Source organism: Copidosoma floridanum, unplaced genomic scaffold (genome assembly GCF_036245765.1).
Source record: "Copidosoma floridanum isolate Cflo_tuat_1 unplaced genomic scaffold, Cflo_Japanese_pri ptg000005l, whole genome shotgun sequence".
NCBI lineage: Eukaryota > Metazoa > Arthropoda > Insecta > Hymenoptera > Encyrtidae > Copidosoma > Copidosoma floridanum.
The window spans coordinates 8,332,163-8,345,273 of NW_028321882.1; the positions used below are offsets into that span (position 1 = coordinate 8,332,163).

Below are 13,111 nucleotides of genomic sequence, written 5' to 3' on the forward strand. Positions count from 1 at the left end.
TTTACGGTCATTCAGGTCCAAATAAAATTCGGCAAGTAAATATTGTAAATAAATATAAACGGTCTAATTCTAAAAATGATAACTTGGAAAATTTAATCAATTTTTATTTTGAAATAGATTTTTTCGATCTTGAATAAAAAGAGTCGAATATCGAAAATAAAAGAGCGCTCAAAATTTTGAATAATACGTGTCGAGACAAAAATTCTGGATGTGTAACGGGCCTTTGCATCCGTTGCTTATTGGCGATTTAAATAAAATAACGATTCTTTTCATGTTTCTTTTATTATGGCACGCAGTAGAATAGTTTCATTACATAAAGATCAACATAAAAATTCCGTATCGATTCCTTGTTTGGAATTACAAGCAGCAGTTCTTGCGACACAATTAGCTAAATTAATCAAAGACGAGCACAATTTTAAAAGTACCCGTGAATTTTTGTGATCGGATTCGAGAATTGTTTTATTTTGGATTCGGAAAGATCCACATGAATTTAAAAGTTACGTATCAAATCGATTAAACAAAATTCGAAAAAATTCAAAAATTGATGATTGGTTCTGGATAGGGTCTAAGGATAATCCGGTGGACGACGGAACTAGGTGTGTATTTGGTGCACTAGAGAAAAACAGTAGCTGGTTATTGAATTTGTGAATTTTGCAAAAACCCGAGCAGGATTGGCCAAAGGGTGATTTTAAGTCAATTCAATGCGAGGATAAGACCAAATATTCAGTAACTAATTATATAGTTGCTACAACACTAATTTCCGAACCTTTACTGATTGATTTTTCACGCTTTTCTTCTTAAGAACGCCTACTTACTTCGGTTTCGATGATTTTTCAAGCGTTGTCAATATTTTTAAGGACGTCAAACTGTGGAAATTAAAAACTAAAGATTTACTTGGTCCTCAAGCAAGGGCAGAGTTATTGTGTTAAAAAATTTGTCAAACAAAATCGTTTGGAAATAAAATAAATTGTTTAAAGAAAAAAGGAATTCGTTTTTAAAAACAGCTAAATTTTGAATTTAGAGTCGTACTTAGATAACCAAAGTCTATTACGCGCAAAAGGTCGACTCAAAAATTTAAAAGATACCAGCGAAACCAATAAATTGCCAGTCATTATAGATGCTAAGGAGGTATTACCATAATTAATAATTAAATATTTCCACGAGATACATTATCACGGAAGTCACGAAACTGTCGTTAATGAATTACGTCAAACATTTTGGATAATTGGCTTAAGGCGCTGTTTAAGAAATATTGTGAATAAATGTATAATCTGCAAATTATGAAGGGGAACACCCACAAATCTAAAAATGGCATAGCTGCCATTAGCTAGACTCGAAAGTCGCGTTCTTTTATTTACTCATTGTGGCCTGGATTATTTTGGACCTATAGGAGTTAAGATCGGAAGAAGACGTGAAAAACGGTGGGGTGCATTATTTACTTGTATGTTGACACGTACTATTCATATCAAACTTGCAAATAGTCTGAGCACTGACTCAGCTATTATGGCTCTAAGGCGCTTTTTTGCACGTCGACGCACTTCAAGTGTTATTTACTGTGATAACGGAAGTAATTTCAAAGGTATAATTAAAGAAATCCAGAAAGCATTACAAGAATTAAACCGTAAAGTAATCAAACGTTTTGCTGATAAAAAACAAATTAGTTGGAAATTCAATCCCCCAACTGCATCGCATATGGGGGGTGCTTGGGAACGGCTTATTCGATCGGTTAAATCAGCCTTAAGTGTTGTTTTAAAAGATTGCGTACCTAGCAAGAAAGTCTTACGAATAGTACTGATGGAAATCGAGCATTGTGTAAACTCTCGGCCTTTTACACATGTATCCGTAGATCCTTGAGACAAAGAGGCCTTAACTCCAAATCACTTTCTAATAGCAACATCCTCTGGGTTGATTCGAATTAGTAAATTTGAGAGTGAGAAATTCTGTACGCGCAAGCAACGGTTTGTAGCACAACATTATACAGATTTATTCTGGAAAAGATGGCTGCGTGAATGTTTGCCGACCTTGATGACTCGTAAAAAGTGGCATGAAAAAGAAGCGTCTTTGAAAGAAAACGAACCAGTTTTAATTCTGGATGAAAATGTTAATAGTAATTGTTGGAATAAGGGAGTTGTAACGCAAGTATTTTCAGGTTCAGATGACCAAGTACGAGTCGTGAAAGTTTGAACTTCAAATGGATTATTCTTAAGACCAAGCAGAAAACTAGTCAAGATTGCATGAGTTGTACTAAACTTTCAGTTTTGTTTGGTGGGGGAGGATGTTCCGGTTCAACCTCACAGTTACTCGTTCAATAACCCATTATATTATTTGAGGATGCTTCGCCACAGAGATAAAATTAAAGCTCCGAGTAGGCCGTGCGCACAGAATTTGAAAAGGAACATCTGGGGCCGCACTTTCCTCAATTCGAATGAGGCACGGGGTAATAGAACAAATAGACTCATTGCGGACGGTAGGCCATAGAAGCGTTCGTCGTTTGTCGTTGCCATGGGGCTTTTCTCGATGTTATTTTTTTTCATTGTGAACTGTAAGGTTACGCTTCGGCGCAGTTCAATTGTGTCTGCCTAAACGATAACACGTTTGTTACATCAATAAAGAAGTTATTTCCAATTGGTCTCTAAATTATTTTCCCCAAGTCAAATCATTCAGAACACTCACATTGAAATTTCTTGTAATCAAACATGCATACAAATTTTTAAAACAAACCGTTATCTTTCATCAAACTGTACACTACTATTGAATTCTTGTCAACATGAAAGTATTCTTATGTAAAGTTCCTTATAACTAGCTTTATCTTCTCTTTAAAGGATGAGAATCAAGGGACTGTCCACAGAATAGGCCGTAATACAATTGGTCGTGAGGGACAAAAGGCAGCACATTTAAATGTACATATGCAATTAAGTAGACAAGTGCTCGCTACTCAAGGTCATTTTATTCGTTCAAGCTAAGATAGATTTTTAAAATTTAATTATTTAGTTTTAATTAAAAAATTATCAGAAATATGTTTTATCAAAAAAGTTTAGGGGGTTGGCGTGCAGAGCGTGTTGGAGGGTAAGCCGCCTAATGTTAAAAAAAAAGTTAAAACGTCAGTTATACATTATAAAAAAAATAGAAATAATAATAGTATTAAAATAGTAAGAATGTGAATAATAATCTTAGTACTAATAAATATAATGATTATCGTCATAATCAAAAAATAAATACTAGGATAAATAATATACGTACTAGCACATAACAAGAACCATAATAAATAAAAAATATTTTTTGTTCATAAATTTCAATATAATTATACTTATGATTCTTTTAAATTTCTGAAAAATTGTTAGGTAATATTAAATCTTCCCTTAATCTTAATATTATAATCTACTATTTATTGATAAACTAGTTACTTGCTTTGTTGATTCACAAATCTTAAGTCGTATTTAAATATTGTACTAGGAACACAGAAGTATAAAATAAAATTCAATAAATTAATCCTGTTATTGATAATATAACAACTGATAATAGTAGCAATGACAATAATAAATATGAAAATGACAATAATAAAGACGATGATAAAAAAGAAATGATAATAAAGATAATGATGACAAAGATAATAATGATGATAAAGATAATGGTGATAAAAATAAGCATAGTGATAAAAATCACAAAAATAGTGATAACGATAGTCAAAATAATTTTTACAATAGTAATAATAATAGCAATAATAATATTAATAATAAAAAAAAAGTATTATGTCGATAATGACGATATTACCGTTTCTATCATAATCATTATTATTATTACTATAATTATTATTATCATTATTATTATTATTAACACTATAATAATTATTATCATTATCACTATCACCTTTATCAGCATAACAGTTATTATCTTCATCATTATCATATTCATCATCAATATCGTTATTACTATTATTATCATTATTATTTTTATTGTTATCATTATCGACATTACTTTTATTATTATTCTTATTATTATAATTATAGTTTTAAATATTTTTATCACTACTATAACTCTTTTTGGCATTGTCATTACTATTTCTATTAGTATTACCATCATCTTCTACATCTGTACCATCATAACCACTATAATTATTCTTGTTAGTATCATAATTACTATTATAATTAGAAGTATTGCCATTTTTATAATAAGCATTATCTACATTATTATGACCATCAAAATCATCCTTATTATAAGGATTACACTGGCACACAAAAAAAAAGTGATCTGTACTTTTAATCAGACCCATTTTTTTTTTTTTTTCCTGCTCTTAATCCAAATCCGAGGTCTATTTAACCGATACACCCTCAAAATTTTGAGTAAATTGCAAAAAACTGTAAAAAATAGCTGAAAATCGTAAGAAATCACATATTAAGTTCCTTAAACATATATAAAAAAATTCATACACATAAGACGTAGTTAGCTTATATGAATTTTAATATAATGAATCCAAATCCAAGGTTCGTTTGATTTGTATACCCTCAAAATTTTTAATAAATCGCAAAAAACTGCAGAAAATAGCCAAAAATCGTAAGAAATCACATTTTTAACTCTTGAAGTATTCAAAAACATTCTTGTAAACATGTGTTAAGTGTTGTTTACATATATTTTGACAAGCTTATTTCAAATTTAACGTCTGCTTGACCCATACACCCTCAAAATTTTAATAATTTTGCAAAAAACTGCAGAAAAAACTCAAAAAGTGGCAGAAAATTTTAGTAAATCATAAAAAATTGAATTTCTATGCTCTAGCTGATTATAAAAATAAACTTCATGCAGATTTTGTCCAATTCTCGTATCCTATTTATTACTAAGTTGAGGTTAGGAATTCGTTTATCTCCAAAACTTTTAGATCTTCGAGGAAATAGTAAAAACAGAAGGAAATTGCGTTTGTAAGCGTTAAAAATCTTAAAAAAGGTTTTTTCAAATCTTTTTAAAGTACATTCTTCTTGTACGTCGAAGAATGATATTAAAAACAGCCAATTTAGAAAGTAACGAGTGTTAAGTATAAATATTATGGACATAAAATAAACTAAAATAGGTCTATACATGTAAATCTTGTTTTTGTTTATATTGCTCTCACACTTTTTTCCTCTTGTAGCGAGCTTTTTTTTCTTCGAACGACCTATGAAGGGGATTTCTCTTTCTCTTATTCCTCTCTTAAGTTATTCCTTTCTTTAATGTCCAACAGAAATCAGCCATCATGTTGATATCTTATCTTTCTCGATATCAATTTTCCATTTCAATATATATTGATGGAATCTTTCTCCTTGCTTTTCGCTGTAATCTCCAAGGTTTTCTGAAAAAAAGTTGAAGGGGGAATGTAAAAAATGTAATTTGAGACTTGTTAAACAATTCAATTGTTAGAAATTCTCTAATAACTCTTCAACTACATTTTGGTAATTCTCACTCTTTTCATTTCCTAAAAAGTTCTGAGATACGCTCTCAAGACTTTACCATGCTGCTTTTACTATATTATTTATCTTTGTAATAAAATTGTCATCATGAAATAGAGCACGAATTTGAGGACCATCAAGAATACCCTCCTTCAATTTGGCATCACTCATCACGGAAAACTTCTCACCTTAAGATTGAAAGCAATCACCATCTTTGTTCAGAGCTTTGACAAATTGCTTTATGAGACCCAGCTTGATATGAGGAGGTGGTAGCAAAAATTTGGAAGGTTTAATCAGGGGTTTGTGTACGATGTTCCTCAATCCTGGATGGAATTCAATTCTCTTTGGCCAGTTTTTTTGAATATGATGATTTTTCTTGTCCCTTCTATCCCATAAACATGAGAAGCAGAATTTTTTGTGAATATGGATTGTTGACCTATTATGAGAGTTGAAACTTTAAGATTACCCCAATTTTCCATTGATGTTTCGCGTAGTCTATTTTCTTTAATATTATCTGTAAATTCTCGTAGGTCTCTTTCAGTGTCGTGGAATAAGCTATTGGAATAGGAGCCTACGCACTTCCGTTGTGAAGCAGAGCTGCTGTGAGACTTCGTTTTGATGAATCAATAAAAAGTCTTGACTCTTCGTCCTTGTAAATATTTGGTCTTAACTCATCAATTAATCCTTTTACGTCAGAGCAGAATACCAGTGAGGTTTCCTCATCTATGGTGAAGAATTTTCGAAACTCCTTATCTCTATTACAATAAACGTAAGCACTTGTACCTTTTGATAGCAAATTCTTCTTCTTCTGTGCTGCTGCCAGGTATTTAGCTCCATCTTTGGGTAAACAAAGATCTCGTATCAAATCATTTAATTCTTTTTGAGTGAATGTTTGAGGAGCACTCTTTTTAGAGACTAGTAAGTAATCGTCTTCCTCATCATCTTCCTCACGTTCTTCTTCGAAAAACTCATCAGTTTGCATTGCTTTTTCTTCGCAAAATTGGTCAACATCCATAGTTTCTGAAGCTGTTGTTTTGTTTGAGGCTACTATTTCTTAAGATCTCACAACTGGAGAAACATAAGTTTACGAAACTTTAGTCTTCGTAGCTGTGGTAAGACCTGTAGTATTTGTCATACAGGAATAACAGTTTTCGCGGCATGATGAGACAGACCATAACATAGGCTTCGTAAATCTCAAAATCTCTTCTTTTCTAGTCTTACCCCATCGTGTCAACATCGTATAACAGAAACCGCAAACTGTAATCAGTTCTTATTCTGATTAAAAATTTTCAATGCACCATGAGTCCTTACGTGATCTGAATTTGAGGTTTCCAAATACCAGAGGCCTCTGATAAATTAAAGATGCTCTTAAAAAAGTGCTACGATTTAAAAATTAGTAAGAAGAATTTGCTATTAAAAGGAGCTAGTGCTTACGTTTATCGTAATAAAGATGGAAAGTTTCAAAAATTCTTAACCAAGATGGGGAAACTTTACTGGTATTCTGCTCTGACATAAAAGTATTAGTTGATTAGTTGAAACCGAATATTTACAAGAACAAAGACTGTAGACTTTTTATTGATTTATCAAAACAAAGTCTCAAAGCAGTTCTGCTTTACAACGGAAGTGCGTGGGCTCCTATTCCAATAGCTTATTCCACGACACTAAAATAGACCTACGAGAACTTTTTAGGGAATGAGAAGAGTAAGAATTACCAGAATATAGTTAAAGAGTTATTAGAGAATTTCTAACAATTGAATTGTTTAACAAGTCTCAAATTACATTTTTTACATTCCCCCTTCAACTTTTTTTCAGAAAACCTTGGAGATTACAGCGAAAAGCAAGGAGAAAGATTCCATCAATATATATTGAAATGGAAAATTGATATCGAGAAAGATAAGATATCAACATGATGGCTGATTTCTGTTGGACATTAAAGAAAGGAATAACTTAAGAGAGGAATAAGAGAAAGAGAAATCCCCTTCATAGGTCGTTCGAAGAAAAAAAAGCTCGCTACAAGAGGAAAAAAGTGTGAGAGCAATATAAACAAAAACAAGATTTACATGTATAGACCTATTTTGCTTTATTTTATATCCATGATATTTATACTCAAAACTTGTTACTCCTTAAAGTGCCTGTCTTTTTACACTATTTTTTGACGTACAAGAAAAACATATTTCGAAAAAATTTGAAAAACCTTTTTTTAGTTTTTTAACACTCACAAACGCACTTTTCTTCTCTTCATACTATTTCCTCGGAGAAATGAAAGTTTTAGAAATAAACAAATTTCTAATCTCAACTTAGTGAAAAGTAAGATATTTAAATGGGACGAAATCTGCATAAAGTTTGTTTTTGTACGCAGCTAGAGCATAGAAATTTTATTTTTTTACGATTCACTGTAATTTTTTTCAACTTTTTGCGGTTTTTCAGCAGTTTTTTGCAAAATTATTGAAATTTTTAAGGTGTACGGGTCAAGCGGACATTAAATTCAAAATAAGTACGTCAATATGTATGAAAAAAACACTCGACACATGTTTACAAAAATGTTTTTGAATGTTTCAAGAGCTGAAATCATGATTTCTTACGATTTTTGGATACTTTCTGCAGTTTTTTGCGATTGACTTAAAATTCTGAAGGTATACAAATCAAACAAACCTTGAATTAAGATTTATTAGATCAAAGTTCATATGAGGTAACCTCGTCTCATGTGTACGAAATTTTTTATAAATGTTTAAAGAGTTGAAAATGTGATTTCTTACGATTTTCGGCTATTTTTTGCAGTTACTTCGAATTTATTTTAAATTTTGAGGGTGTATTGTTCAAACGGACCTTGAATTCAGATTAAACGCATCAAAATACAAAAAGATAGGTGGGTCTTATTAAAAGTACAGTTCACTTTTTTTTTAAGTGCCAGTGTAATCATAATAATAAGAATAATAATGACGGTCATAATAATGTGGATAATGCTTATTATCATAATGGCAATACTATAAATTATAATAATAATTATGATACTTATAAAAATGATCATAAAAGTTATAATGATACATTTGTTTAAGATAATGGTGATACTAATAGAAATAGTAATGACAATGCCGAGAAGAGTTATAATAGTGATAAAAATATTCAATACTATGATAATAATAATAATAATAATGAGAATAATAATCAAAATAATGTCGATAATAATAACAATAAGAATAATAATAATAATAACAGCAATAACGATAATGATGATATTATTGATAATGATAAAAATTATAACGATAATGCTGATAAAAGTGATAGTGATAATGATAATAATAATAACGATTTTAATGATAATGATGATGATAATAATAATCATAATAGTGTTGATAACGAAAATACTGATAATAATGATGATAATAATGATGATGATAATGATAATAATAACGATATTAATAAAAATACTAATCATCATGATAATAATAATTATGATAAAAAAGTAATTATTAATATAACGACTGTGAAAATAATAATAACTAAAATGATAATAATTAAAATAATAATAAAAACGACAGTTTTTAAGATTATCATAACCATCATAATAATTATAATCATGATGATGATGATGATGATGATGATAATAATAATAATGTTAACATTAATAATGATAGCTGTAATGATTATGATAATACTAAAAATTATGATGAGGAAAGTAATAATAATAATAATAATATAAAGAAACAAAATTATACTGAGAATGATTATGCCCCGGGCTGAGGCAGTCAGCCTATGGGGCGCGTACTTTCTAGGTGGCGGATGGAGGCAAGCTTTCCACGGGTGTATGGCTTCGAGGCGCTGCGGTGGTCGGAGCTTGTATTCTCGGGTAGTGAGAACAAAATAAAATAGTTCTCGTGGATCAAAACACCGAGGAAAAAACCTCGTAAAAAATCTAGGGTTGGTTCTTGAATGAAACCAAACATTGGTGACGCTAATAAAAACAACGTACCCCAGACGGTAACCTCTCAGAGAAATCCGCCACCAGTTCTGATCTGGTAAAAGCCCTGGTGACTGGTGTTGGGTTCACGTATTCTGGGAGAGGCTACAAAGGCGTCCAGCATGAAATTGCTATGCTTTCTGACATCCAAAAGCAAATGACAACTGGTGGTTGGTTAATCGATCGGACCAACGAATCACAGGATAAAGACCAGAATAGCCAGAATGAATATCAGCTGACACTGGCTGAAACACCGGTAGTCGCTTACCTACGAAAAACCTTGAACGACACAAAAAAGGAGGAGGAAAAAGTACTAGGTAGGATGATAGACGTCCTACAAAATTTAAAAAAAGCAATTGACAGGCAGCCAAACGTCAGCAGCACAGTCAAAGAAGCCAGAGTTCAACTGGAAGAAATCTGTGAGATCTTGAAGGATCTTAAATGCTGCCACCAGAAGACTGTGGGGGAGATGTTAGTGTTGAGGACATCCCTGTCAGCTTGTGTAATTAGACAGCCTCCGAAAAAGAGAGGTAGAGACGATGGCACTACCAAAGTTCGGAGCGTATCAAAAAAAAAGCGAGAACGACGACGATGATGACAAACTGTGGAGGGAAGTCGCAAATAAATAGAAGCAGGCACTCGCGAATCGCAAGAAGCAAGCGGCTGCTAGAAAGAAGTCGGTAGGAAGCACACCGACTCTAAACAAAGGTGGAACCACGAAGTGTCCTATGCAGTGAATCCGTGCATGGAGGAGAGAGCACTAATTATGTGCCTGGATCTGGAGCGTGCAGGGCCTTTAGACAGGTCCTCGACAGAAGAAAAAAAACCTGACATAATGCCAAGAGTTCTCCAAGGAAACATAAACGGAATAATTGACGCAGGTGCCCTTCTTCCAACAATATTATGTGAAAGAAGGGTAGACGTAGCGCTTATTAGCGAGCAGAACTGGAAATTTATGCCGCCTAAGTGGCTTAGCAATGCAACATATTTGTCAGCCATTTCAGTTCCTAGACCAGACAAAATCCGCCAAGATGAAAGCGGATCGGAAAGACAGTTTGTCTGGTTGAAAAGTGGAGGCATTACGTACGTCAGCTGCTACTTCTCACCAAACACCCGTATCGAAGAATACAGGAGAAGAATAAATTACCCCGAAGATACCAACAGGAATGACATGGAAGGCGACCTATTGGTCGCTGGAGACTTCAATGCAAGAGCAGTAGAATGGATAATGCCTGCAACGAATTCTAAGGGCCGGGCAGTCCTAGATATGGCGGCAAGGCTAGGACTGGTCGTTCTAAACAAAGGAAGGACCACGACTTTCCGAAGGCTGGAATTTGGCGTATCAATACCGGACATTACACTGGCTTTGGAGAGCCTTACGCCAAGAGTGAAGGAATGGGAGGTAATTGAGGACGAAAACGGCAGATATTACCAATATATCATCTTCGAAATTATCGTGACAATAGACAGAAGAGGCATAGCATGCAAAACAGGATGGAATATTAAGTAGCTGGACACAGAACGACTAGTGGAAAAAATTGAGTATGGCATCACTACTATCCAAAACGATGAATAAAACCTAAACACAGCAGAAGGGCTTCAGAAGCTCACCAAGGCAACCATGCAACTTCCAAAAATCACAAGCAAGGCCACCATGCCCCGAAAAAAAAGATGGAACGGCAAACGCTTAACTTACTGGTGGAACAAGGAAATTGCAGAATTCAGGCGCCAATGTCTCAAACACAGACGCGTCTATCAAAGGTCCAGAAACAGACCAGAGGCCGGACGATGGTACTCTGAGTACCAGCTTGCAAGAAAGACGATGCGGGCTGCTACGAAGAACAGCAAAAAGCAGTGCTGACAGACTCTGTGCCGGGATATAATGATCCCTGGGGCAGAGCATCCCAGGTAGTGATGGAAAAACTGGGAAGACTTGCACCAACTGCAAACAAAGACATATCGTGAATACGCTATTTCCGACGCATCCAGAATTGGAGGATCAAGCAGACTTGGAGTTCATAGAAAAGTTACCTTTATATACCCAGAAGGAACTGGAGCTAGCAGCCGGATCGCTTAAGAACAAAAAAGCTCCTGAACCAGACAGTTCACCGCAAAAGTCATCAAGACAGTGGTGACAAAACACCCACAGCTGCTCTTAAACGTATACGATGCATGTTTGCGGAAGGAATTGTTCCCAACCCCCTGGAAAACCACACGGCTGATACTGATAGATAAAGGCAAGTGAAAAACTAACTCCCCATCATCTTCCAGGCCGTTATGCATGCTGGATACGCCTGGAAAGTTATACGAAAAGCTGCTTAAGGCCAGTCTTCTACAGGCCATACAAAACGCGGGAGACTTATACGACAGGCAGTACGGATTCAGAAAAGGAAGGTCTACCATAGGAGCAGTAGAAGAAGTAGTTAAAGCAGTTCAAAATACTTGAGACGTATGCCATGGAGCCAGACCCCTTGTTCTTCTGGTGACCTTAGATGTAAAGAACGCTTTTAACTAAGCAAGATGGAAGGACATGCTTCAAGCTCTGAAATACACATTTAGAACACCAGACTATCTCTTTAGACTATTGAGTGATTATCTCAAGGACCGCTTCTTGATCTGTACGATAATAGAAGGCAAAACAAAGAATAAAATAACTGCAGGGGCATTCCAGGGTTTTATACTTGGACCTGATCTCTGGAATGTGTCATACGACAGACTACTCCGTAGAAAATGCCAGAGGGGACTTCTTGGTAGGATACGCGGACAATGCTGCTGTGGTGATCGTCGAACGCACGATGGAACTTGTTCAAATACGACTTAACCAGGTTATGCGGAGAGTGGCTCCATAGATGGAGAACCACGGACTCAAATTCACAGCAGGAAAGACGGAGATGGTACTATTGACGGAAAAAGAGATAGATACCATCATCCCCCTTAAGGTACAAGAAGAAGAAGTTATGACGAAGGATGCCATAAAATACCTAGGGGTGACGCTGGATAGAAAGCTCATGTTTTGAAGCCACCTTAGGCAAGCAGTGGACAGAGTGGTGGCAAAAGTAGTGGCATTAGACCGAAACATGCGGAACATGAGAGTTCCAAAGCCTGTGAAACGCAGGCTCCTTATGTCAATGGCCCAGTATATTATTTTGTACGGGGCTGAGATACGGGGAGATGAGATAAACGTTGAAAAAAAAGAGTGAAAATTGGCCAAGTTCAAAGAATGAGAGCCTGAAGAATAGCCTGCACCTATCACACAGTCTAAGAGTCTGCGATAATGGTGATAGCGGGCGTAATTCCCATCGACCTTCTTGCGAGAGAAAGACGATTGAAGCACCTTACGGAGCAGGACCTAGGAAAAATTAAGGCCAAGAAAAACGCCCAGAAAATAACCTGGGAACGCTGGCAACATAGATGGCAAGAGGAATCTAGAGGTAGATGGACGGCACGCCTAATAAAGGAATGGACAGAGCGAAAACATGGGGAGGTCGATTACTATCCTACCCAATTCCTCTCAAATCACGGGTATTTCTGCTCGTACCTCAAAAAAACGGAGAAAACACAGACGGCTGCTTGCAAGTACTGCGGCTACGACAAAGATGACGCAGAATATTCGTTCTTTGACTGCATTAAGTGGCAAACAGAACGAAACGTGCTGCAGGAACGGATCAAAACCTTTAATCCTGACAACGTCATAGATAAAATGCTACTTAACGAAGAAAGGTAGACTGCAGAAGCC

General features: G+C 34.8%; 1 protein-coding gene across 1 annotated transcript; it reads left to right on the plus strand.

Moving 5' to 3' along the window:
* Positions 1 to 10,120: 10,120 nt before the first annotated feature.
* LOC149375670 (uncharacterized) lies at positions 10,121 to 10,885 on the plus strand. Its single transcript, XM_089598087.1, has one exon. It carries the CDS (start codon positions 10,121 to 10,123, stop codon positions 10,883 to 10,885), a length of 765 nt encoding a protein of 254 aa, XP_089454213.1.
* Positions 10,886 to 13,111: the final 2,226 nt, after the last annotated feature.